This window comes from Asparagus officinalis, chromosome 5 (assembly GCF_001876935.1).
Source record: "Asparagus officinalis chromosome 5, Aspof.V1, whole genome shotgun sequence".
NCBI classification, from domain to species: domain Eukaryota; kingdom Viridiplantae; phylum Streptophyta; class Magnoliopsida; order Asparagales; family Asparagaceae; genus Asparagus; species Asparagus officinalis.
Genome location: NC_033798.1, coordinates 33,871,132 through 33,898,261, shown reverse-complemented (window position 1 = coordinate 33,898,261; position 27,130 = coordinate 33,871,132). Strand labels below are relative to the sequence as shown.

At 36.2% G+C, this 27,130-nt stretch overlaps 1 protein-coding gene across 6 annotated transcripts; it reads right to left on the bottom strand.

Annotated features, from left to right (window-relative positions):
- LOC109842709 (ras-related protein RIC2-like) lies at positions 386–19,032 on the bottom strand. 6 transcript variants are annotated; one of them, XR_002247355.1, is made up of 4 exons: positions 18,625–19,032; positions 3,627–4,081; positions 1,098–1,175; positions 386–833 (listed from the first exon to the last, which is right to left on the bottom strand). XR_002247355.1 is itself a non-coding variant. In XM_020411570.1 (3 exons), the coding sequence occupies exons 1-2, from the start codon at positions 18,843–18,845 to the stop codon at positions 3,649–3,651; spliced, it is 654 nt and encodes a 217-aa protein (XP_020267159.1). In that variant the 5' UTR covers positions 18,846–19,032; the 3' UTR covers positions 386–833; positions 3,627–3,648. The 6 variants fall into 6 exon arrangements, 3 of the variants coding, with proteins under 3 accessions (XP_020267159.1, XP_020267160.1, XP_020267158.1); XR_002247354.1 differs by having other exon boundaries at positions 3,642–4,081; XR_002247356.1 differs by having other exon boundaries at positions 3,649–4,081.

The following is a 27,130-nucleotide window of genomic DNA, read 5'->3' as shown; positions in this document are numbered from 1 at the left end:
GCAGCAAAATTCTAAATATCCTACAACAATCTCACAAACAAAAATTAATACCATTTAAGATTTATATGTAGAACAAACCAAATGCCTTTTTCAGCATTGGTATGAGTGCTTAAGGCTGTAATGCGACCAAAGATTACCTTCTCATTTGAGTATGGGTGACGTTTATAAGCTTTTAACTCATTTATCAGCATTGGTCCATCTCTCAGTTCATCAAGGGGTAAAAAAGAGTTAAAAGGGATAGCTTTTTGGGGACCACATACATGAACACACTCTTCAATTGCTGGTAGAATAACATTGCTGATAGAACTATGAAGTGTCCAACAAGAGCGACACAAAACATCCAACAACACCTCATACATACAAAGACCGCGTACACCCAAAAGTATTCCAAACATCCAAAATGATCAAAAACGTTCTTACTAACAAGAATGCAGGCTACAATCAACCAAAATACATGGTCAACAAATCAAACTACAATATGAACTGAAGTACATGTAATGGAACATCCAAAAAGTTTCTATGTTGATCACCCTTATATGATCAGCATTGACAGAGTTAAAGCGTAACAATTACACGGATATAAGAAAAGGAATACATCCACCCCAAGTAACGAAACAGAAGCGAATATTTCTTGTGCATCTTGTAGCCACTAACTGGGCTTAAATTTCTTGTGCTACTTAGACCTAGGAACCACCCCAGTTTACACAATTGAACCCCAAAGGAAAAGTGAGGCCTTCCTCAAGATAAGCATGGCAAAGGTCGAAGAAAGTTACTCCGTTAAACCACCTGAAGCAATCACTTTGTTAATGTGATCTCTCCATCCCACTGTATAGCTGCCACAAGAAAAAAAAAATAAGACCTATATTGTCAACAAAAGTTTGTAAAATTCGAACTTTTAACTTGACAAACGTCATAATCTTCAGAAGGACTCATATCAATTGAAGATAATGCATAGCACGAATAGTTTCCAAATGATAATCAACTCTTCAGCGAAACTGAGTAAACTGAAATGCTTTCACCACTGGCTTTTATGTGTCATCAAGATTTATTGAAATGAAGCTCATACCATGATTATTGTCAGGTAGACAAAAACTCACCACAAAACAAGCGTAAATAAGTACTCTTGATGCCTAACGTCTGAATCTTATTTGGTATCAGCAGGGTGGCGCAATTAGCTGAAAATACCAACAAATAGAAGTAGTCTTTTGCATTAGGCACAGTTATTTCCACCAATCTTGTTCATCAAATTAAATAATGTAGAGAAAATAGTAAAGGCAAAAGATTATTTCTTCTAACCCTAACCTCTCTTAAATAGAGATTAGTAGGATATTACAAAATAGGTATTAGATAAAATCATATCTAATCACATCTCATAATATCTCAATAATATCTCATAATCTCTCCTAAATCTAAATACCAATAATATCTAAACTCTCCCTCAAGTTAGAACATACATACTATGTCACGCCCCGGGTCCACGGGCCCATTGGCGCGTGCAAGCCGTGGGACCCACCGAGAGCAACTCAATGTTAGCTTAAATTCACCGTCAAAATGCTAGTACTAGTTGTTCTTGAACCTTGGGCTTTTCTCTATTTAAACCATTAACATTTCTTCACACTAGTCCATGTGAGACTAATGTGAGGATGTCACAATCAGCCCACCTTACAAAGACGACATCCTCATCGTCACGACATGACAATTGGCACATCCTAGTATCGCTATCAAGCGATGTGGACTCTAGAGGTGGCTTCTACGGGCTCTAGAGGTGGCTCCCACTATATCCATGTGGTGTAGCACTTAGCCCCGTATAGTACTTAGCTCCACACTTTCGGCTAAAAACGGCTCTGATACCATTTCTCATCCCCCGGGCCCACGGGCCCGTTGGCGCGTGCAAGCCATGGGACCCACCGAGCAACTCAATGTTAGCTTAAATCCACCGCCAAAATACTAGCACTAGTTTTTGGACCTTAGACTTTATCTATTTAAACCATTAACATTTCTTCACACTAGTCAATGTGGGGCTAAAGTGGGGGTGTCACATACTACATGCCCAGCTTGTTACAAATAGGAACAAAGTAGTTAGTTGTAAGAGCTTCATAATGTCATTTTTATCCAGAATATTTGAAGACGTCAACAATCAGAAAAGCAGTCACAGCTAATAGAAACCCTAGGCGAGTTAGCCAGTAGAAACAACATCGGAATCAATTAGACAATTACGTACTTTGCATCCAACCATTGGACGAGGACGGAATGTTTCACAGTGAACAGTACACTAGAGTAACTGTTCATTGATGAACAGTACTGTGGTGAGGGTTTTTCGGGGGTAGGGCTTTTTTATTAGGATTCAATAAAAATTTAGTAAATAAATGATGTAGAAATCAAAAGATATTATCGAAGCCATTGAAGGTGCTTTCGTAGCCGCCGAGGGGGAGGCATGGAGGCAGCAAAACCCCTCGGCGACCCCGAGGGTGAGGAAAAAGAAAGAGGTCTCTCCAAGATCAAGAAGCTCTGATACCATGTATAAAAAATAGAAAAGGTAAAAGATTATTCCATTTATCCCTAAACTCTCTTAAATTGCGATTAGGAGGATATTACAAAATAGGTATTAGATAAAATCATATCCAATCACATCTCATAATATCTCAATAACATCTCATAATATCTCCTAAATCTAAATACTAATATTATCTAACAAATAACATAATGTATCCCTGAGCCAAATAATAAATATCCACAAGCATTGCAATACTTAATAACCCAGTCTTTCTAGGATTCTATAGTCATTAATATAGATACTTCTCTGCATAGACAGAAAAATTCTAGTAACTGGATATGAAGTTAATCATGGCCTATCTCATAAAAGTAGTAGTATTAACCACAGATAATGGCTACACTAGATCCTATGCCAAGCTAGCTAAGAATAATGCTAATTATACTCTTTTCTAAACTACTCGCACATTACAAGAGAGAGTGAATACGGGCTCCTTTAATGAGTCATCAATTTTGAAAATATTGACGATTTTTTTTAGTGTGGAAGTAGTTTGGGGGGAGTAGTCTAGTTATCATTGCTCATGAGCTTAATATATGTTTCTATCCTTAGTTTCTTGGTTTCATCATTGATGCTAATATTTAGAGTAGTAATCACATGTTCTTATCCTTAGCTTAAAAACGTTGTCCGTGTCATCTCTGAAAATTTGAGGCATGACACAGACTGATCTCCAAATAAGCCAAAAGGTAAATTGCACATAACGTCATCTTCTATACATTCAATAGCACTTACCATTTGTCAACTAATTTAACTAACATTTATCACCCCTCAATACATGGAGAAGAGGGGGATTATCTACAATTATCCTTCTTAAAATGTCAAATCCAGGGGTACTAAATGCTAATAACAAGTTGAGAGATTATACGTGCAATTAAAGGTATAGATAAGGAGCTCAATGCAATTTGCCTCTAATCTAATTCTGATGTAAAAGCCTTCATCCAAAATTTTGAGTCGCCCATGCAATATGATATTTGGTATTAATACAGTCAAACTTCAAACCAAACTGTTTCAAAATAATAAGTCTATATTAATATTTGGAAAGAAAAAACTGGACGCATGCATCAAGTAAAGAGCACACCATGATTCACGTCACCTTTCACCTAATTTGAGCAGCATCCACCTTTCTTGACTGCAGACACATCATCTTTAATATTTATTTTCTCTCCTTTACTGGGAACAGCAGATGCTGCATCATCATTAGCCTCAATTGCCTTCTTGTTCACAACCCTGTAGATCTGAGTCAAGATCTCTGCAAATGCATTTTCTACATTTGTTGATTCCAGTGCCGATGTCTCCATAAAATATAGAGACTCTGACTCCGCAAAAGATTTCCCATCTTCAGTTGAAACAGCGATAAGATGCCTAAGATCACTTTTGTTTCCAATAAGCATAACGACAATGTTAGGGTCTGTGTGGTTTCTTAATTCTTTGAGCCAGCGCTCAACATTCTCGAATGTAGCATGTCTTGTTACGTCATAGACAAGCAATGCACCCACAGCTCCTCGATAGTAAGCACTCGTGATGGCACGGTACCTGATTTTAATAGGGAAAGTTAGAGCAGTGCAGTAAGGAGACGCGTTTGGCAATCTGAGAGTGGAGTTGATTGAGATTGTGAGAGTAGTTTTTTCTTGAAAGTGTGCAAGCGTGCGTCCACATAAGCAATATTAGGAAGTCTGTGTATGGAAGTTGATGTGTGAAACTAAGAAGAAAAGTGATATGGCACTATTTATTCTAGAATTAAATACCCTTTTGCACTTTCAACAATAAAAAGTAGTTAGGTTTTGAAATCTCACTATTATAGCACTCCATTCCTATCTCTCTCTCCTCCTCTCTCAATTCTTTTTGCTTTCAATTCTCACCTCGCCCTATTCTGAGATGAATTTAAAGTTGTAAGATATCCTGAGTGGCGAAAATCACTCGCGCACTTTCAAGTGTTAGTTTCACCTAAACAAACACCTAAAGCAGAAGAAAGTGCTTCGTCACACTTTTATGCTCGCTCCTCAAAACAAACACCCCTAACTCCTAAGAAGGTTATAACATGTTGCGAACAAGATACAAGATACTGAATAAGAACATCTGTAGAAGTGATATAGTCCAGTTTGTGTTGGATAGACACGAGGTGTTATTTTATTGATGTTTATCTTTCACATTTCTGCAAGTCCATGCCTAATTTTAACGCTCACTTCTGCCAGTCCATGCCTAGTTTTAAAGCTGCAAGTAGGAAGAATGGGATAACATCTGATCTTGGGAGGCAACAATTAACACAATCTCTCATCTGATTTTTAACAGAAAAATAAATGTTTCGCTCATAACAAGTTAATCAAAATCGGATAGATTCAACTAAATTAACTCGCTATTACATTATAGCAAATTACACAACTCATAGTATGACACAAATGTCAGGCACACTAGTAACTCTAGATTCCATGATTTATTATCCACCAACCACTGTTCTTAAGACAAATTACCTACTTGAGGTCGTAGTTATCAACACATATAAAGACTACATACTCATTTAGTCTACAACTCCAGATGCAGGAGATACCTATGCATCATTGCAAATATTCCAATTACCAAGTCGGATGCTATGCTTCCTCTATAAACCAATTGATGTAGTATTAGCAAGAATGTTTACAAGAGTCCACAGAGAATCAGAATAAGAGGTGATTGAGAACAAAAATGGAAGTGAACCAGGTGATCACATAAGAGTTAATGTCACACCTCGGGCCTATGAGCCCATTAACGCGATATAAGTTGTGGGCCCCACTGAGTGTAACACGTAGTTGGCTCAATCCACTGTCAAAATTGACTAGGCAATTTACACGTGAATCCCTTCACTTACTATATAAGACCATTCAACTCTCTGCAAATATTTGATGTGGGAATAAACATATTGGTGTATCACAATCACCCCACTTTATATATGTAACGTTCTCATCACAACATGACAACGGTCCATACCAATATCTCCATCAGCTCACTCACGATTTACTTCGACACTTCCGACCAGCTAACTACTTTGATACTATTTGTCATACCTAGACCTACGAGCTCGTTAGTGTGATATAAGCCCTGGGACCCACTGAATACAACATGTAGTTTGGCTCCATACACATTAAAAAATGGTCAACTATTGTTATACTTAGCTCCCTAGGCTTACTATTTAAACCCATCAATATGTCCCACACAACCAATGTGGGACTATCAGTGGGGTCTCACAATGAAAATAACTAGTGAGAAATGCACTAACCTCTTAACCACCTTTGAGTCTCGTAAGTTAATCCCATTTGATATCAACAAGGTCTTATTAGTATAAAATTATAAGGTTGATACCATTTCAATTTAGACTTATACTATAGTTTATCACCACATAATCCTAGGTCCAAACAGGGTCAAATAGCGTTAAGACCCATTTATAAAGGTTCGCATAGATTTATTACTAATTTTAGAGAATGATTATAATTTTTGTAACGTTTCTTTAATGTTTTTGGACCTTGTAAAAGTTTAGGTCAAGTTCAAGGGTCTATACATAATCAAGGTTATCGACAGCGAATAGCGTCACGTAGCGGTGAGGCATGGCTAAGGTTATTTGTGGCAATTACTACTGAATAGCAGTAAAAAGTGCGAAGTCAAATAGCGTTCTAATTTAGATGTGTGTAAATATTCAAAAGAATAAGAAAAACCTAGAAAATCTAAAAGTGTATATTTAATGATTTAAAAAGATACTAAAGATGAAATAGACGTGTAACCATCACAAATTATCGAAGATGATTAGAGGAGAAGTGAAAGAGTCTTCTTCTTCGAGAAGATAAGCAGTAAGAGGACTGCAATAGGAGCTCATTGTAAGAAGAGGTGAGAGAAAGTGCTAAGGGAGGTCCCAAATGCTATAGGAGGCGGCGGGAATACGCTGGAAATCGCGGGAGGTGGTGGGATGCAGAGATTGCAGGTTAGGTTTAAATTTTTAAAAAATAAACCTTAAACTTCTTTTAAATAGCGATAAAAAAGCAGCTTTCCCTCACGGTAGCTCGCTATGCGAGCGGAGAGTGTATATTTCGCAATATGTCACCGCTATTGGGCGATGGCTTAGCGGGAAGGAACGCTAACGTTATTAGGGCAGCTATTCCGGCACTATTTACCGCTATTTGTAACAGTGTACATAATTATCCCTTTCTCTTTTCAATCCTAATTTCTTCTATTTGGCACGTTCATGATTTCTACAAACTTCGAGAGTTTATGTGCAATTATCCTTTTCTCTTTAGTAATTTATGCTTTATTCTATTTGGACCTTTCTACAAATTATAGAAATAAAATAAGGGTTTATACGTAATTATCCACGCCTATTTAAAATCCTAGCTTTATTTGGACATGTTCATTGTCCTTGAGAATATCAGGGGGCTAAGGAAATTTTCCTATTTAAAATCTACTCTCTTCTACTTAGGTTGGGCTCTTAAGAAAAATTTTGTGAGCCGAGTTTTCCTCCTCTCTGGTACTTGTCTCTTCTTCCTTTATTTTTTTCGCTTTCTTTTTTTTTATTTTTGGCTTTAGCCTAAGAGGCTGGCCACCAGCTTCTTTTGCGGTAGCCAGGGATGACCAAAGGACAACAAGGATTCGTCGGTGGCTAGATCTTCACCGGATTTTTTTTTTCAATTCAAGAAAATATTATTCTAGAATCAAATAACAAAATCAAAACCTCATCATCATCGTACTCATATAAGAGATGCTTAACTGGGCAGAAAAAGATTTACACTTTTAGGGTTAGGCTGGAGTGTTAATTCAAACTTCCTTTCTTTCTCATCTTTTCCTTACTCTAACTTAATATAAACCTAGATAAATATTAGACAGGTTTATTATTTTTTTCCCCTTTATTTTTCTTCGGTTTCATGCAATCCTCCGCATATAGAGATGCCAGGCATCTCCTCTAATGACTAAAGGCCATAATACTTGCTAAGTGATAAGCATGTTAAATGGTTGAAATGTTGCACGAGACCCCTTATCAATTAATGATTTGCATACAATTCTTTTTCGGACAAAATAAAACTAATCATTTTTTATTGGGGTTACTACACTAATTTGAAGCGATATTAAGCCATAGGACTCACTGAGTGCAACAAGTAGTCTGGCTCAATCCACTGCCGAAATTGATTAGTCAATGTTGCACTTAAATCCCTTAATAGAGAAACATATTCAGCTCTTTGTGAATATCCGATGTAGGATAAAGCACATTGGGGTATCACAATTACCGTATCTTATATACGTGACGTCCTCGTCGCGAGATGACAATGGTCTATCCCAATATCCCTCTTAGACGATGTGAATTCTAGAGATGACTTTACAGATTCTAAAGGTGGCTCCCATCACACTAACAAGGTATAGCATTTACTCTCGAATAACACTCAGTTCCATGCTTCCAATTAGATAATTATTGGATATGCGAAAGTACGACGGAAAAATCACTTCAAAAAGAATGCTATCTGGAAGACTAGAAATTCTCTATGAAATTGAACCTCTTAAATCAAGTCCCTCCAACCATTACATCAAAATTCTGAAGTTATGATGAGGATCAAAGATTATATTTTACATTAATTCTAATAGAACACTCTTAGGTTGAGCCCCCATTTTATGGGTCGAAACTTGGACTCACGCAGCGATGCCAATCTTTAGAAAATCCGCTTTAAATTTATGGTTGGCGAGATTTTAACCTGGGTTGCTCTTACACCAACTTACATTAAATCCCTCTAATCATTACACTAAAACTCTAAAACAATGGTGAGGATCAATGATTATAGTTTTATATTAATTCTAATAGAACCAAAGAAAAACAAAGAAAAAAATCAAACACCTACCTGATACTATCCTACATGTTTGTTGGAGAATTAGTTAGAGTAAGGAAGAGAAGGAGCTCAAATCTATCTATATACTAAAACAAAACCCTAGATGACAATTGGCACAATTTTAAACATTTAACTCTCGATTTTTCACATATTAACCGTAGTAAACCTCTTTCTACTCATTTAAGTGACACGTGATCCCTCTGAATCCTCCCTTCATCTGTTTTTGTTGACTATCCACATTTGGGGGGGGGGGGATATTGACTTTTCGCATTATCCACTCTTACATATCAATCGGTTAAAATTCCATTTTCATGTAATTACACCAAAATATCTATATCAAAATGCCAATTCTCTAAGCCAATCTAATTATAGTATCTCTTACGCAATGCCTTCCTAATTTCTATTTTCTATAGACCTTCCATCTTAGTCAAACGTCCCACAAATGTCTGATATTTTTTCAGTGCAATAGACTATGTAGAAGGTCCTCAAAGTAAGTGATAACTTCAAAAATGGCTATGCAAATCATCTTCATGTACCAATTCTGGGGTTATGGGATTAGGTATGACCATTCCATGAACCACTGTAACTTATTGTAGTTTTGTTACTTCCTTTTTCTTTACTTCATTGCTTATGATTCAATTAACAAGTTGTCTCATCATGTTAGTCTCTTTATTTACTAAATTGTATTTGATTTCCACTAGGAGTTTGTGTTAAAAATTTCTCCCTATGCCAAAGCTATAAATGTCACCCTATTACTATATGATAGCGTTTAAGTATATCAGTTTATTATATTTTTAATCTTTAATATTTGAAAATGTAAATTGGAATACACAAATTATATTCATTTATCTTATATTTTTTAAAATAAGAGTAAAAACATTTTCATACTATATTAATATAATATAATATGGGAAAAGTGTTCGTAAGGTAACATCTTAGATTCAATCTAAGAAAGTACCGTCAAAATATGCTATATGCGATCAATTTACTTGATTCACTTCATTCATTTCGATTTATATGTTTTCGATTGCACATAAATAAAAAAAAAGGTATATTGCGTTGAAATACTCATTAATCAAGTGATTGTAAAATTAATGGTTTTACAACAACACAACTAAAGAGACAATGAAAATATGTATTAGAAATATTGAAATATCATGATTTTTATTTGATAAATGTTTTGTGACATTTAGACCATGATGAGTGGAATGGATCATCTATTGGAATAGTCTATAATCTATGCACTAAGAGGCGCTTCCTTAGATTGAATCTATCATGTCAATTAGGAGCACGTTTCCTATATAATATTAAGTATTACTATATCCGAATATGGGCTATCATATATATAACTTCCTTGTTTTAAGCCTTATTGAATTGAAATTCATCAAAACATATATCTCACCTTAAATCTTTTCATCCTTTCCAGTATAAGTTTGCGTTAGAGTGATATTTAAGATTTTTGAGGAAGTAACTGATATGATCTTGTAAGATTGACCCATTGCTTTATAAATGTAAAAGGAAGAGAAATGATAATGATAAACAAAAGTAAATTGTTATTAAATCATTAGAGGATATTTTTATTTTTCTCAAGTTCTATTATGGCTAATGTAAATGAAATACTTCTTGTATATGTAATTGTTCTAATATTCTTTTAATAATTATCTATATATGTACAAGTTTTTTGCATAATGTCATTCGTTTTTTTGGACCTAGGACTAGGACAAGGCGTGGGATTTGAGTCTATACCATGTTTGGTTTTGTATGGTACTAGAATATACGTGGGACTAGGGCTTTGTTTTAAAACCCAAAATCGGGTTTATGAAATATCAGCAACCCCCAGGTGTTCAAGATCCTAGGATTAGATCCCAGGTATTCAAGAAGTAGCTACGACTTCATTGCGGCTCAACCTTGATCTCCTCTCCTTCGAGCTTCACCTTGCCTCCAATCTCTCGTCGATCCCCAATCTCCAATCACCTCTCCTCTGACCTCCACCTCCAATCTCCTCTCCTCCGATGTCTGCTCCTCTAAGCTACACCTTTGATATCCTCCTTGGTCTCCTCCAATCCGCTCCTTCAAATTCTCGCCTCTAATCTTTGCTCCTTAGAATTCCCTCAAATTGATTTTGCTAGTATCTCTTTGATTATTAATGCTTCCTCTATGATTTGTCTTCAATTTTCCTTGATTTCTTTGGACTTTAGCTTATTTTTTGCTAGATAGAGATAGAAATGAGATTGATTATGACTTAATAATAAGTTTATAGCATTTTCATTGAAATTTTAATGCAATGCCGGTTGGGCTGAGTTTGGTTTTTGGTCAAATTTCCATCAAATACCCTCAAGATTTGTATTAATTATTCTATTTGCTTGTTGAAAGTTAAGTATGGGCTTGCTTTTGGAACAATACTTCTCAATATATAATTAGTTGTGGATCACAGTGCAATATCAATGCTAATCCATTTGTGGTAATTAACATTTATTCTTATGTTTACTCGAACTGATTGCATATTGAGAATAATAGCTAGAAGTAAAGGGATTTTTAAATGTTCCATAGCTTCACAATTCAACTGAAATTTTAGAAGTTATGTTTTTGTGCCTTCAGACAATGACTTGCATAATGTAGTTCCTCCAAACTTATTAAGTTGAATAATAAACAAGTAATTGACAAACGTGTGCGCCTTTTATTATAAATGTTTTGTTGTGTATGAAGTGCTTGTTGAGGCATTCATGTGAATAGCTTAATTACACGTGCATAATGCATGTGACAAAAAAATAGAAATTGTAACAATATGCTTTCAAATAAATTAACAGAAAATATTTCATAGAAAATAAATACTATTAAGCAACATATAAAAAAGAAGAAAATCTCACTTTAATGGAGTTATGTATATAGATCATCTTTAAAAAATGTTATTTCTATTTAATTATCAATTTTTTAATATATATTTTACATGTTTACTTGCAAGTTGGGTTTTTTTGTGTTATTGTAACCTTCTTTGCTCTATACCGTTACAAAACCATTGATCTAAATGCAAAAGAATGTTCCCATGTTAATTTTCTATAACTCTTCTACACCTTGACATCAACCATTACAATTTTCTAATAACAACATTTTAGTGTTTTAAATCCATCATCTTTTTATTTTTAAAACCTCTAATTTTGGAGATCTTATTAGTAATTTGGTTTAAATTTCAATTGTTTTTAGATTTGATTGTAAAAGAATTTCTAGGTTATTTATTTATTTATTTTTAGAGAGAGAATGTGCAATTAATGAGGGGGGAATGGACAAATTGTATAGTACATAAACTACTACCTTTAACTCTTTCCATAAATTATACTGCTTAAAAGCTTTTAATTCATACACCATTTTAACCATTTTAGATACATATTCGACAAAACCAAGAACGTCTCTTCTAGTTACTTGTATGTGTTTTATGCTTGTAGAATGTCTTTACTTGCTTGTGTTGTCACTACTTGAACATTATCCGTTTTATTATTTGATAATGGAGCAGGTTCATGTTCAACTTGATCAGTTGTTATTTCTTGGCTTGAAATGCTTAGAATTTTTGACACTACAATCAAAAAAATTCTTAGACATGAACTTGCTCGAGATTGCAACTTCTATGCTTGATGTAGCTTTTTCATATATGACTATCATGTGTTCGAGATTAAACCTTGACATTCTGACCGTTGCCTTAGGCCTATTATAGAGAAATTTGTCTTCCTTTCGTATGGCCATCCTTGTACATAGACCTTCATGATAAGCGTCTAATCTCTACCTGCTATAATTTCTATAATAGCATAAAAATGCAACAAATATAGTTCATTTATGAATTGTCCAATTTTAATGAAAATATGGTAAAATAGCTATGTGATCCTGATGTACTTGCTTGATGTGCTGACGTTAACTTTTTCACATATATAACTATTATGAGTTCAATATACATTCTCATTCATTTATATGAGCTTATTTTATCTGTGTTTCACTATTTCCTCAATTTATCACTTGTCATCATAACTTTTCGTAAGCACTACAGGAAGTTTATCACTTATCTATTTGAGATTGGAGGAGATCCGGGAAAATACCTTGCAGTCTCTCTGAAACTCTAAATTTGACCACATATTAGGGAATTATATGAGTGCTCATGTTTTTCGTTCAAATAATATACTATTTCGGATTCTTGATATCATTGGTGACATTGTCATATTGTTTCTTATTAGGAGCATACTGATTAGATCCTTGTCGGACCTATCTCAGCATCTCCTAATGAAATTTTTACAGAGCATTACATGATACTCCCCCTAAGTATCTAGTTTTAAAAATAATACACAGCACATATCTTTCCCGATTAGTAAGACCCTAGGTTACTCAGACACAGCTTTTTGGATGTCGTGTCTATGTGCGACACGTGTCGAACACAAAATCTCCTTGGACACACCATGGACACGCATGGTTCAAAGTAAAACCCGGTTTCTCTATTACTACTTATACCAAATTAGTTTCTTTGGCAATATTTCAAAACCAATAGGTTTCTTAACCCAAAAACTAAAACCCTTTACGTAAATATTTGAAAAATACCCATCGTATTATCCTATGTGATCAAAACTAAACTTTTGTTGTTAAACCTTATTCTTAGTTTTATTTAACTTGATTCTTAATTGTTATAGATAGTAGGAAAAAACATACAAATGTTATATGTATTTTAATTCAATATTTGATCTACTGTAAATTATATATATAGTTGTGTCCTCGTATCCTATACTTCACAAACTTTCCGTGTCCCGTGTCCAATTCCGTGTACGCACCCGTATCTGTGCTACCTAAGTAGGAAATAGTTCTAGAGCATAGTTAGTTATTTGGTTAATCCTATGCATGGCCTAAGACCTATGCTTCTTTTTCTGCTGGTATTTTGATCACATGAAACATGACTGGAAGTGAACAAATACCTATTTATATGTGCAAAATAGCCTATGTCATCATATTATTTTGCTTTTATCATTAGATCTACCGAAGGGTTCCTAAAACTATGGTGCATGCTACCTTATTTCTGAAACACAGACTGCATACTAAATCATTAAGATTGAAAATAAAGATTAATATTGTGAATTTCTGAAATTAGTCTTGATTTTGTTGACATACTTCTTGAGATTACAGTAAACAATGTTATAGTCTTTCCACCTAGTGGTTTTTCTGTTATGAAATTATATTACTCCATCAGTTGACTGATTTTTTTTTCAGTATCTTTTCATCACTGCATGATAAAATTACTTCCCAATTACTTTCTTTTTTATAATAAAATTACCTAAAGCACTACATATATTTACCAATGACATTGATGTTTGTTCTGTATATAGTTAGATGAATAATGTGATAGCAAACCATCATTATTGTAAATCTAAAGCATGTCATAAATCAAATTAAGTATCAGTGTTCAGTGTTGGGATTTGCATTAGTTGGTAGTTGTATAGCAAGTAATTCATGTATATGTATCATATTTTTTTACTTCCTACTCCGCTCTGGTAACAAATTATACACCAATTCAAGTTTAGATTAGTGAGTCTGATCACGACAATGAAATTACATACACTGATATGAGATATATTATCATATTAATACTAGTTGAAGTGTACAATAGAGCCATCACTTGTGTCTTTTGATAGTTAAGTTTTAAATATAGTTATTTGATTAAAAACCAAGTTAGTGGTAATCGTCCAGAATAGTAAAGTTCTTCTACGTTCAGCCAAATTCATCATGTCAAACCTCTTCATATAGGTCTTAGTTGAATCTTCATTGCCTTTTAACTCATATCAGAGTATCTTTTTTGTTTGTCCTTTATTTTTGAGTGAGGGGCAAGTTTGCTATAACTTCTTCTTCTTCTTCTTATTCTTTTTGGTTCATGATGATATTTGTGCTTTAGATTGCTCTATATGTTGTCGGCTGCAGATGAGATCAAATGTTCTGCAGCAATGTTCTTCATTAGAATGTCACTAATATATAGGGTTTGGACCACTGTCTATACGAGTTCTAGAAAATTAGATAGGTTATTGTTTTTCACCGATTTCCTCCGATATATAGGTGAAAATCTGATTAATAGGCCGCTTTTTATAGGTCTAAATCGGTCGATTTTGTCAGAAAAAATATCACAACTATTGGTTGGCTTTTGGGTCCCAAAACACTTATTTTTTCAAATCTGATACCACCTAAATAAAATCAAAACACCAATCCCACTCATTGTTTCCCATCGCATTTAGAGCAACCAGTCCTAATTTCTCTTCACCTCCTTTGCTCTATCCTCAAGTTTAATCGTTCAATTATTTTGAGTCCTCTCTCGAAGACGTTTTGATATGTTTACATTTCAGTAAGTGTGTTTAGCTTACATTTTAGGACATTCTATTATAAATGCTCACCATTCAATATGACATTCCGATTTTTATTACTTATCCCCAATATATCCCGATAATCACAATCCGATATGAATTTTGGCCATTCAATATTTTTCCGATAACCGATATTTAAAACCTTGTTTAGGATTGCAAGGACTTGTTTTTTCCCTCTCTATATTGTAACTATTCAACTCCAATAGTACTTAAAGCTAGCTGCATGTACTCAATTATTTTTTATTTATAGCTAGTTTTGCAAATACCGAGAATAATGAATCTTGTGGGCATGGCGGAGCAAGTTTTGAAAGCTTGTGCTCTTGGATATCGACCTTCAGAATTCGCCAACACAATTAAGCATTGCTTTTCTTTAAAGAGTGATGTATATGCTTGTTTGTGTAGAATATTTAGTGGTTTATGGCTTGTAACATTGTAAGGTGTGAATAAGTAATATTCAGTCAATGTCTTGTAGGCAAAAAATGCAAGTGAAAAGATTATGTATTTGCTCATAAAATATTCTGATAAGTGAAAAAGCTATTCAGCCTATGCCTTGTAGGCGGAAATGAGAGTAAAATGATTATGTATTTGCACATATAATGTTCTGATAAATGAAAGCACTCGTTTTCGTTATTCTTTGAGTTGTTTTGCTTCCATTATTTTTGTAATCTATTGGAAATATTGAGTTGATTGGAGGGCCTGAATTAGCTTAAAAGTGCAAATCTGTTGGTACTATTATTGTTCCTACTGTAGAGCACTTGTATGGTATTTGTGGTTACAAGCTTACAATTTGTTAGGAAAACGACAATATTATAATTCTTTTGAAATTGCTACTCAATGAAGAACGATTTTAGTTGCAGTTCATTAATTTTCACGCAGGAGCCTTTACAAAGGTATCTTTTTAATATATTTTTTTTATAATTGGGTTCATATATATAACTCATTCTCTAACTAAAAAAAATAAATAAAGTTGTAAGATGAACAAATAATAGAAGACAAGAATTTACAATCCTAATTCCAAGAACCAAACATGGGAATTGGATTTCAAGCATCATAGTCTAAAGGAGTTTGAACATGGAACCAAACAAGGGACTGGGACCCATCTATTCCTAGTCCCAGGTCAAGTAACCAAGTGCTGCATAAGGGGGTGCTTGGATCAAGCAAAATTTTGGGATATGAGGTGGATTTCAAATTCTAGGATCAAAAATTAGGTTTTTTGTGCTCTTTGGATTCCATAAATTGTGTTTGTTTCAAGCAAATTTTTGTGATCTTGAATACCTAAATTGCAAAAATCACTCCAGTTTTGGAATTTGAAAAATCCTTACAAATAGAGAGAATTTGGGTGGATCTCTGACAATTATATCCACATCAGCAAAAACTAATTTCACTCGTGGCCATCAAAACCAATAGCGGATGAGCCCGTAGCTCTATTCTCACCGCTTCTCATTTTCTCTCCCTCCTCTTTTACCTGCCTCCTCCATTTTCCGCTACAAAACCCTAGTATTCTTCTCTCTCCCCGTCGCCGATCCTCAATCATCTCATCAACGATAGCTTCCTCTCCCTTAAAAAAGGTTAAATTTCTCTCTCTTCCCCCCCCCTCTCTCTCTTTATCACTCTTCAGTTTATTAATTGATTGAAGCCCCTCTTTTGATTCGAAATTGAATCTCTGGTCCTTATCCTATTGCCGACAAAACGAAGCCAATGAAGGTTGTCATCACCATCGATGTTCTCCGCTGCTCCGACGATGACGTCACCGTCGCTTCAGCTATTTTCGATCTCCACGTCAACGCCTATTGGGGGATCAAGCTCGTCACCGATTCCCTCATCTCTAATTGCAAAGGCTCCTCCTTTGATCTCATCGCGCTCCCTATTAGTCTCAAAATTGCAAGATTTGAATTTTTTTCTTTTTAGATACTTGGGTAAAATTTGGGGGTTTTTTTTGTTTCAGGGAGGAATGCCTGGTTTAGCTAGCCTAAGAGATTGTGAAGTGTTGGCAGAAATGGTTAGAAAGCAATTAGAGAGTGGAGGGATTAATGTGGTGATTTGTGCAACTCTAGCGGTTGCATTGGGATCTTGGGGTCTGCTTCAAGGATTGAAAGTGAGACTGAATTGAGTGAAAATGCTAAAGAAATTGAATTTTATGCAAGGATAGTTTGAAAGATAATTTTTCTTTTGATATGTAGGTTATTTGTTATCTTGCTTTCATAGAGAAGTTACTGCCGGATGTGACGAAATTGGAATCTAGGGTTCAAGTTGACAGGAAGGTGGTTATAAACCGAGGAGTAGGAATGGCTATTGAGTTCTCCTTGGCATTGATTGAGATGCTTTATGGCAAAGAGAAAGCCTATAACCGAGGAGTAGGGACGGCTATTGAGTTCTCCTTAGCATTGATTGAGATGCTTTATGGCAAAGAGAAAGCCGAAGATGTTGTAGGACCTATGGTAATTAGCTTCTATGATTTTTGTAGTTTGTATCTTGCTATTGTATGTGCATGATGTATATTTCATTTCATCTATGGAGGACTTTTCAGATGGAGTTTTAGACTGTTGACAAGATGCGTAAGACCCATCATTCTCTTCTGGTTGTGAAGCTTTTCGCTTATGGTCAATAGTAAATACTATGTGGTGTCAGCTTATCTAATCCTTTGCTCTAAAGTTGTGGAAAAGATGGCAATAAAGGGAAAATTCTCTATGCATGTTTATGTCCTTACATTGTGCATGCATTGAACAAATTTCATCATATAAGGAATGCTTTTTATACAATGGAGTCAAGCGTTAACTGCACTAGCTAATGATCATTCATCGCCCTATTACAATTTATTTTACATTTACTTAATCTGTCTCCTACTTTAATAATGTCATCCTAAACAATTTTTTTAATATAAGGTAGTAATTCTTAGGAATAAAGGGGATTTTTTGAATCATTTAACTGACAAGGATAATTTCCATTTGGTATAGTCTTTAGAATTAGGTATTCTTGTTATCAATTTGGATGTGGTATAAGACAAAAGAAAGTCGTTATGAGGATGTTTGAAGTTTGAACACTCGTTTAAATATGATGGATCTTGATTGTTCAGGAATGGATTAACCAAAAGTCATCCCTTACCAATAAGATTATTGGATGATTAGGAATCAACATGTAGAAAATTGTAGGTTACCCCAATTGCTATGTATTGTTCTCACTGCTCATGTGGGAGATAAACTCACCAAGGTAAGCATATTCAACTATCATTCTTTTGGAAATCTTAAACTTTGTTTGGTTCAACTATAGATTACAAATTCTAAAATTTGTTATCCTACAAATTTGGGTTTGAACCAAACAAGATATTACAAATTGTAGGATTTGTTATCCTACAATAATATTGAACCAAACAAAATTTTAGAAATCCCAAGGCATGTAAAAAACCTATGGATTTCAAATCCCTATGGGATTACAAATTCCAAAATTTTGGCATTTGAACCACACACCCCTTAAAAGTATTGGGTTTTTTCTTCATTCCTTACTTAGCTCCTTCCCATGCATTGGCTGGCATGATTTTGTTTGCTGTGATGGGAGAGAGATTGAGCCATAACAGCTAGCTTTTCAACGAAATTCTACACGAACACCCTTACCTCAATAGCACCCAAGCCCAATTTCTAAAATGAACAGCTACAACAAGTATACGTCGAAACTCAAACTGAGATCTAACAGCTAAAACTAATATTTTTTCATGAAAACGAACAAAATAAAGAAAACCAAGTCTACAATGAACCACTGCAACAAGAGGCACGAATCAAAACTCAAAGTTTTAAGGTCTACCAACTAAAGTGACAATTATTACACAATAAATAAACAAATTAAGAGAAATCTAGAAGGGGAAATCGACAGAGGTCACCTCTCTTGACCCGCGGTATCCCAAATCTGAGCCTTGATGACCTTTCCATCGACATTCAAGCTCCGAGTGGCGAACTCGACGCCGATGGTGGACTTGGACTCGAGGCTGAACTCGTTTCTGGTGAACCTCGAGAGCAGATTAGACTTCCCTACTCCAGAATCGCCGATGAGAACGACCTTGAAGAGGTAATCATAGTCGTCCTCGGCCTTGTAAGATCCCATTTCTCTCTCTAGGGTTTCGAATGGAGGAGAGAGAAAGAGAGAACAAAGGTGGAGATCAAGAGAGAGAAAAGGGAAAGCTTCGAGCTTTAGATCTATCGAGCTCTGGTTTACTTTTTCGTTGGAAGTTTAGGTCTCGGTCGGCGCTCAATGGACTCCGCTAGAAAAAAAGGCGGCTTTTTAAAACTGATGGGTAAATGTTTTGAGACGCCCTGCACTTTAGGGTGATATCTTTAGGGTGGTTATCAGCAAAATTACCATCAATTTTAAAAACTAGATAAAAACCTACTCAAGCTTATTAGGGAGCTCCACAAAATCTCCTGAACTTTCGAAAATTTTCACCCGGATAGGTGAACTAGCATTTTAGCTTGTGCTGCACATGATCAGTTTTCCACGATTCAATTTCTCTATCACGCTCTAATAATTACAAAAATATGTATACATCATTTAATATCTAGGGAAAAATGTATTTAGGCCCCCAAAAAAAAAGGAGATGTGACCCAGCCCCCCATATTTTTTCCCTTACTCTTTAACCCCAAAAATCAAAAGCAATTTGTGCAGCCCCTTTTCACACTCCCAGAAAATCATTCCAAAAACCCAAAAATACCCCTTCCCTTATCTTCTTCTTCTTCTTCCCCTCCTCCTCCTCTGTGGCTTCCTCCTCCTCCTCTTAATCTCAGTTAATTGGGGGGGCTGGGCCACATCCGCTTTTTTGTTTTGGGGCCTTGAAACATTTTTCCCTAAAATAAAACAATTAATCCATTACAAATGTTAAGTAGCTCAGTTGGTAAGTTATTGGGTCTACAACCGGTGAAAAGTCTTTTCATAGCCACAATGTAATCCTTTCATATATATAAAATAAAGGGAAAAATATATTTAGGCCCCAAAAAAATAAAGGGGATGTGCCCTAGCCCCCCATATTTTTTCCCTTACTCTTTAACCCCAAAAATAAAAAACAATTTGTGCAGCCCCCTTTTCACACTCTCCCAGAAAATCATCTCAAAAAAACCCGAAAATACTCCTTCCCTTATCTTCTTCTTCTTCTTCCCCTCCTCCTCCTCTGTGGCTTCCTCCTCCTCCTCTTAATCTCCTCCCCCTCCCCCCTCCCTCTTTCTCTCGCTTCTCTTCTCACGCTCAAAGCCCAAGCCCCAGGATCCCCAGCTCCAAAACCCTAACCCCAGCCCTAACCCCAAATCCCCATCATCAACCTCCTTCTCCCCTCTCCCTCAACATCTGGCCTTCCACCCAGCGCACTCGCGACGCCGTCACCGCTCGCCTCGTCGAAACCCTAACCTGCCCTTCCTCCGTCCTCGCCAAGCGCTACGCCGTCACATGCTTTCTGATTTGTGGTGTTTATGTTGTTTGCCTTATAAACCTAGATTTGTGGAAGGAGAGCAAAGCCAAGTCTCAATGGTGGATTGATTGCGTCATCTTAGGTATGAACAATTTCATGTGCTTTCTGTCAGCAAACCTATGGTTCGATACAGAAACCACATCAGTAATGGTGGGGTTTGGTTTGTTAAGTGTTTACTTTAAATAGTTACTAATGGCCTGACACACTTTCTGCACTCGCGACGCCGTCACCGCTCGCCTCGTCGAAACCCTAACCTGCCCTTCCTCCGTCCTCGCCAAGCTCTACGCCATCACATGCTTTCTGATTTGTGGTGTTTATGTTGTTTGCCTTATAAACCTAGATTTGTGGAAGAAGAGCAAAGCTAAGTCTCAATGGTGGATTGATTGCGTCATCTTAGGTATGAACAATTTTCTGTGCTTTCTGTCAGCAAACCTATGGTTCGATACAGAAACCACATCAGTAATGGTGGGGGTTTGGTTTGTTAAGTGTTTACTTTAAATAGTTACTAATGGCCTGACACACTTTCTGGGCTTGTGATCTACAAAAATTCTCAGTGAAGGGCTGTCTATTAGCTTTGTGATAAGGCTTTGTGATATTGTGTGGCCATTTGCCTCCTTTGTGTGATACGTTTTGTGAATGCTTCCTTAAGTGCCCCGTTGTCTTCATGTAAATTTGAATGAACTTAGATGTATAATTTGATGTGTGTGATATCTTTTCTGAAGACTTGGCCTTTTTTCCTTGCATAGTGTGCTTGAGCTCATGTGCAACTTGTTTGATGTCCGTGTGCTATGCGTGATTTGTCTGCCAAATGCTTCCTTGTGTGCCTTTTTGTTTTGGCCTAACTGTTGACAAGGTTGTATACTTTGTGATATTGTGTGGCCAATTGCTTCCTTTGTGTGATACGTTTTCTGAATGCTTCCTTAAGTGCCCCGTTGTCTTCATGTAAATTTGAATGAACTCAGATGTGTAATTTGATGTGTGTGATATCTTTTCTGAAGACTTGGCCTTTTGTCCTTGCATAGTGTTCTTGAGCTCATGTGCAACTTGTTTGATGTCCGTGTGCTATGTGTGATTTGTCTGCCAAATGCTTCCTTGTGTGCCTTTTTGTTTTGGCCTAACTGTTGACAAGGTTGTATATTTCTTGATATGATTATGGCTCTTTGCATCTCCGCTTCCCACTCTAATGTGCATTTACTTGTTTTGTGTATTTAAGTGAGTGATGATAATCCAACTGTTTCCTAGCATTGGTACTCACTTGTTCTGATCTTTTTGCAAGAAGAAGAGACCGAGGAGGAGTGATGGTCCTGACTCCCTTGCAGAAACCCTTGCAAAGTGGAAAGAACTCAACCGTCAAAATGATACATCCAAAGATGGTAGAAAACCTACACGAAAGGTACCTGCAAAGGGATCAAGAAAGGGGTGCATGCGAGGGACTTGAAGGTGAAGAGGATAACCCCCATCATCTCCACCTGGCGATTCGAGGGGATGAGGAGCTCGACACGCTGATCAAGGGGACGATTGCTGGCGGAGGAGTCATCCCTCACATCCACAAGTCCCTCATCAACAAATCCTCCAAAGAGTAGTTGGTGATCTTTTAGAATTGTTATGTGCAACTTGTAATTCCGTGTTGTGTTTACTTTTGTGTTTTGGGGTCAGACTTAGATTTCCAACTGATGCGAGTTTTAATATAGAACTTTGTTTAGAGATTGAAGTTTGCTGATTTTTAGGTACATGTTATTATGATATTGTAAAATCCCATGATCAGCAAGAACATGATCAGCAAGAACATGACATGTTTCCTATGTTAACTTTCATCATTATATGTTAACCCTCCTCATAACATGTTAACTTTCTTTCTGGACATGTTAACATTCATCATAATATTTTAACTTTCACTGTTACATGTTAACTTTCATAATAATATGTTAACTTTTTGCAGTTTTATGTTAACTTTCATGCAAACCAACTTTCACTGCTTTATTTTCGTAGAAGCGTTTAAAAAAAGCTATGACCAAGTCTTTTAATCACAAACTGTGCCAAACTCGGGGCCGCCCTCTACTTGTACAAACTGTGCCAAACTCGGGGCCGCCCTCTACTTGTGACCTCGTTGTTGCTGCGTCAGATAGAGGTTGGATTTGCATGGTTTTCACTTGGCATCAACATACATTATCCTATTGCAGTGGATGGAGGAGTTCTGGCATAGGTTAAAGGTTAAAGAATATGAGAATCCGGAGAGTTTAAGTTGAATAAATAAGAACATGAAGCTTGTTATTGCTTGGATAAGATTGTGAAAATGAGAAGAGAAGAAGATGTTAATTTTTATAATAGGACTGTTTGTACTCTTTATTCTTGTGTAGTTTTTCCAGAATTGCTTGTAACGTGTCATGTTAACTTTTACCAGAACATGTTAACTTTTACCAGAACATGTTAACTATAATAGTTATATGTTAACTTTTAACAGAACATGTTAACTTTCCTCCTAGTATGTTAACTTTTCATACTGAATGTTAACTTTCGCTGCTTTATGTTAACTTTCATCCAAACCTGTTAACTTTCACGGCTTTATGTTAACTCGAGATATTTATGTTTCTGAATTTTGTAATATTGAGTCTAACTTCATTTGGTAGTTGTTTCTTCTCAAATAGCCGAAGTAAGTGATTTATTTGCTTAATCATTATATTTACATATGCTCATCTAAACTTAATAAGCAGCTTATTAAGTTTAGATGAAGTGAATTTTGTAATAAACATAACTGGGAGGGTCAAATAAGAGCTGCTTATACAGATGAAAGTAAACATGCTTACGTGAACGTTAACATGCATACCTGAAAGTTAACATATACAGATGAAAGTTAACATATACAGCTGATAGTTAACATGTTCACGTGAACGTTAACATACACACCTGAAAGTTAACATATACAGACACTTCTTTCCAGTCCTGAAGCACACATGTAATTAAGAAGCCAAAGATGCAAAAAATGTATGTACGCAAGATAAGTAGTCCAGAAGCCAATAACTCATTATGGAAGAAACTTTGTAATGGGCCAATCTAACAAATTATATATCCTTTATCTTTAAGTTTGATACATCGCAGACTATAAGTATGGCAAGCAAGAATATGAATCGGAAGCTAAAGCTACCCATTATGAAGGATCAGATGTATCATCTTTAAACCTTAATCTTCGTGACAAACTTCAGGAATCAGCTCCTCAAGAGTGTGAAAATAAATCTTGGACTCCTTGTTGGGGAACATCATGATTTATATAGAGGTATTGTTTGTGACTAAACTAGGGATATATGTGAACTGTGTATGATCAAATGATGTAAATTGCTAGTAGAATCAAGGCATAAGTCAAAACCCAAAACTCAAATTCATGTGATGGTTTTTGTAACTCTAGTTTTAGATTGTACAATCTCAAGCACCATATGTTGTGCTTTTGATGAAATAAGTTACAAAGTGTGCTCTCAAAATCTGGGCCACGCCTCCTCCATGGCCATTTCACATGGAACTTCAATAAATGCTCTTGGTCCTACCACGCTCTTAACAATTGACAGTTTATGTCCATGTGATCTATTAAATCTCTCTGCACATCTAGAATATTGTATACCACAGATTCACTCAATGTGTCCTTTTGAATATATATACACTCAACTCCAACCCACTTGATCTAATAACCAAATTGCCAGCAATTACTTTAGGACTAACCAAACAATGACTAATCCAATGGCTCATCCTCAAATATTCAAGGTTAACCCTAATGAAGAAAATTTGAGCTAGCCCCATTTTATATGCAAAAACTTCAAGAACTGAGTGCTGGAAACTATAAATCAAAAATGAAATTCAATAACAGAAGATGGATCAGTAAGCATCTATTTATTGCACCACACTCAGAGACACGAAGAACAGCTCAGCCCACTGATTGTGAAAGCTAAAGGAGTAACTATCAATCTAATTAGAACTCCACAGAACAAATTTAACCATAAATATCACCATCTACAGTAATCCCTTAGCTTAGCTTACCATTCAAGGGGGGGAAAAAGTGACATGGGTAAGTCTTAAAGAAAGCCCTAGATGAAGATCAGCTATGTAACAGCTCATGCAGAGGTATTTAACCCAGAGCAGCTACAAAAAAAATCTCCTAATCTCCAAAAAATTTACAAACCCATCTCAAGCAGAGATATTTAACCCAGATCGAATTTCTCAATCCCAGTCCAAGAAATCAATCCAAAAACTCGATTAGATGGCCAAATGTGTTGGAGTCGGTGATGACCTGCTGGATGGAGAGGCACGTGAGGTCCCGGCCGCGGGTGAGGTTGGCGTTGGGTCTGGTCAAAGTAGAGGGCGGTGGTGGAGGACCACCACTGGGAGAGGGAGGGGGGAGGGAGGAGGGGGAGGAGATTGAGAGGAGGAGGAGAAACCCACAGAGGAGGAGAAGAAGAAGAAGAAGAAGAAGAAGAAGATAAGGGAAGGGGTATTTTCGGATTTTTTTGGGATGATTTTCTGGGAGAGTGTGAAAAGGGGGCTGCACAAATTGCTTTTGATTTTTGGGGTTAAAGAGTAAGGGAAAAAATATGGGGGGCTGGGGCACATCCCTTTTTTTTTGGAGGGCCTAAATACATTTTTCCCTAAAATAAAACAATTAATCTTTTACAAATGTTAAGTAGCTCAGTTGGTACGACCATTGTGTAATAAGAGTCCTTTAAATATTTCATATTTTTTTAGAATCTAGCCTATTTTGTTTTAATCCCTCAAACTCTAAAAATTGTTATTAAGTCCTACAATTCTTAAGTTAATTGGAAATTGATCCCTTAAATCATTAAAATTACTATTAGTTTCCTTAATTCTTAAAAGTTATTTTGAAATTATTACATTACATTCAATAAAAAGTAGAAGCAACTGCTAGAGAGATTAATATAAAAAAGATTGCGAGAATTAGAGGACTTGACAACATTTGTATTAACTCGAGGGACTAATTTCAAAATAATTTTGGAATTTGAGAACACAATATCAATTTCAATGATTTTGAAGCCTATCTACTTAAATAAAAGTTTACTTTTTTATTTTAACTAATAGAATCAAAGTTTACCCTATTTATTTTGAAAACCATGTACTTCATCCTTTTATTTCCTTCTCCAATATTACTGCCTTACAACTCTTATTTTTCAAACTAGCCCCTCAAATTATGAAAAAGTGCTGTCACATCCCGCCAATTCTTAACTCATTTAGAAGTTGACCCCATCGAATAATTAAAATTATTACCGATCCTTCAGTTCTTAAATTATTTTGAAATAAGTCCCTCCGATAAAGAGCAGAACTAATAATTGGAGTTATTAATTTTTTTAAAAAAAATTATGAAAATCGTGAGACCTAATAACAAATTCAATGACCTGAGGGGTTTATTTGAAAATAACTAATCTATCTATCTATATCACACCTCTCAAAAAAACATTTTTATTCCCAAATTAAAAAAATATTTTTCTACAGAAAATATTAATTATTATTTTTTTAACTTCTTCACGTAAATACAATCTCGGGTCACTTTTGCTTCGTTCCAAACTAAAGCAACTGGATGTGAACACAAAAAAAGGGGAAAAATGTGTCCAGGCCCCAAAAACAGAAACTCCATGTGCTGCAGCCCCTCCTAGTTTCCCCCATGTGGTTCAGCCCCTTGAAGTGTGACTTTTTGTGCTGCAGCCCCTTTTTAACAATTGTTACATGCCAACTAAGCTAAAATCCCCAAAATAACCTTATCCTCTCTCCTCAATCCTTCAAACCCAGTTCTCTCTCTCTCTCTCTCCCCCCCTCTCTTTAAAAACAATGGCTTTCTCAAGCTCGTCGCTCTGGCTCTCGCCCTCCTCGCCGTCGCCACCTCCGCCCAGGCTCCCAAGCCTCCCCCGAGTTCGCCGCCGCCTCCCCTCCTCTCCTCCGCCCGACCTCGTCGCGGTAGCTCGCCGTCGCTCCCCGTCTCGCCCTCGACTACGCCGGAGTTCGTCGTTGCGCCTGCCACTTTTGAACCCTATTAGAACTAACATTAATAACGTACACACTCAAAAGTTTCCTTTTCCATGGATCGGATTGAGATTACGTTATCCTTGCATTACATGAACATATTATACTCCTAATCCATGCTCACGTAACTCAAATTACATAATGCCGAGCTTATGTAATTAAGCCATGCAGCTGATTACGTGATCAAAATAGAAGCATAATCCAACTTCTGCATGCATTAATTATCTCTAGCTCATCTTATATAAAGGCCATCAACCTCTGTGTTTTAATTTCTCACATCAATATCCATCTCCTACATCACAAACAAACAAACAACTGATCCTCGTATATAATTCTCTCTTGCAATTAATTAGCTCTCTTTTGACCAACTCCTCTTTCAAATTACTCATGGCTAATTATTCGTCTCTCTATCTTCATCGTCACGGCCGCCGCCGTTCTCCTCTTCTTGAGTCCTCGTGCAGCTGCCAACAGGCCACCGCCCGCTTCCCTCGGCGACATCGGCACCTATAACACAATTGTATCGCTCGGCACCCCCACAACTCAATATTCAAAGCCACGGTGGACGTCGCCGGGGACTTCATCTGGGTCCAGTGTTAGTTCTATTTTATACCACGTTAGTTCTATTCTGTAGAGTGTTAGTTCTAATCTGCACAGTGTTAGTTCTATTCTGTAGAGTGTTAGTTCTAATCTGCACAGTGTTAGTTCTATTCTGTAGAGTGTTAGTTCTAATCTGCACAGTGTTAGTTCTATTCTGTAGAGTGTTAGTTCTAATTTTAACCACGTTAGTTCTAATTTATACCACGTTAGTTCTAATTTATACCAAGTTAGTTCTAATTTATACCAAGTTAGTTCTAATTTATACCAAGTTATTTCTGTTCTGTAAAGTGTTAGTTCTAATCTGTAGAGTGTTAGTTCTATTCTG

What these genes read in the sequence shown, in the direction of transcription:
- LOC109842709 (XM_020411570.1), bottom strand. Translation starts at nt 18,845, where the DNA reads ATGGGATCTTACAAGGCCGAGGACGACTATGATTACCTCTTCAAGGTC. An exon ending in GATACCGCGGGTCAAGAGAG is followed by an intron (nt 4,082 to 18,624) that starts GTGACCTCTGTC and finishes TATTAAAATCAG; the next exon opens with GTACCGTGCCATCACGAGTG.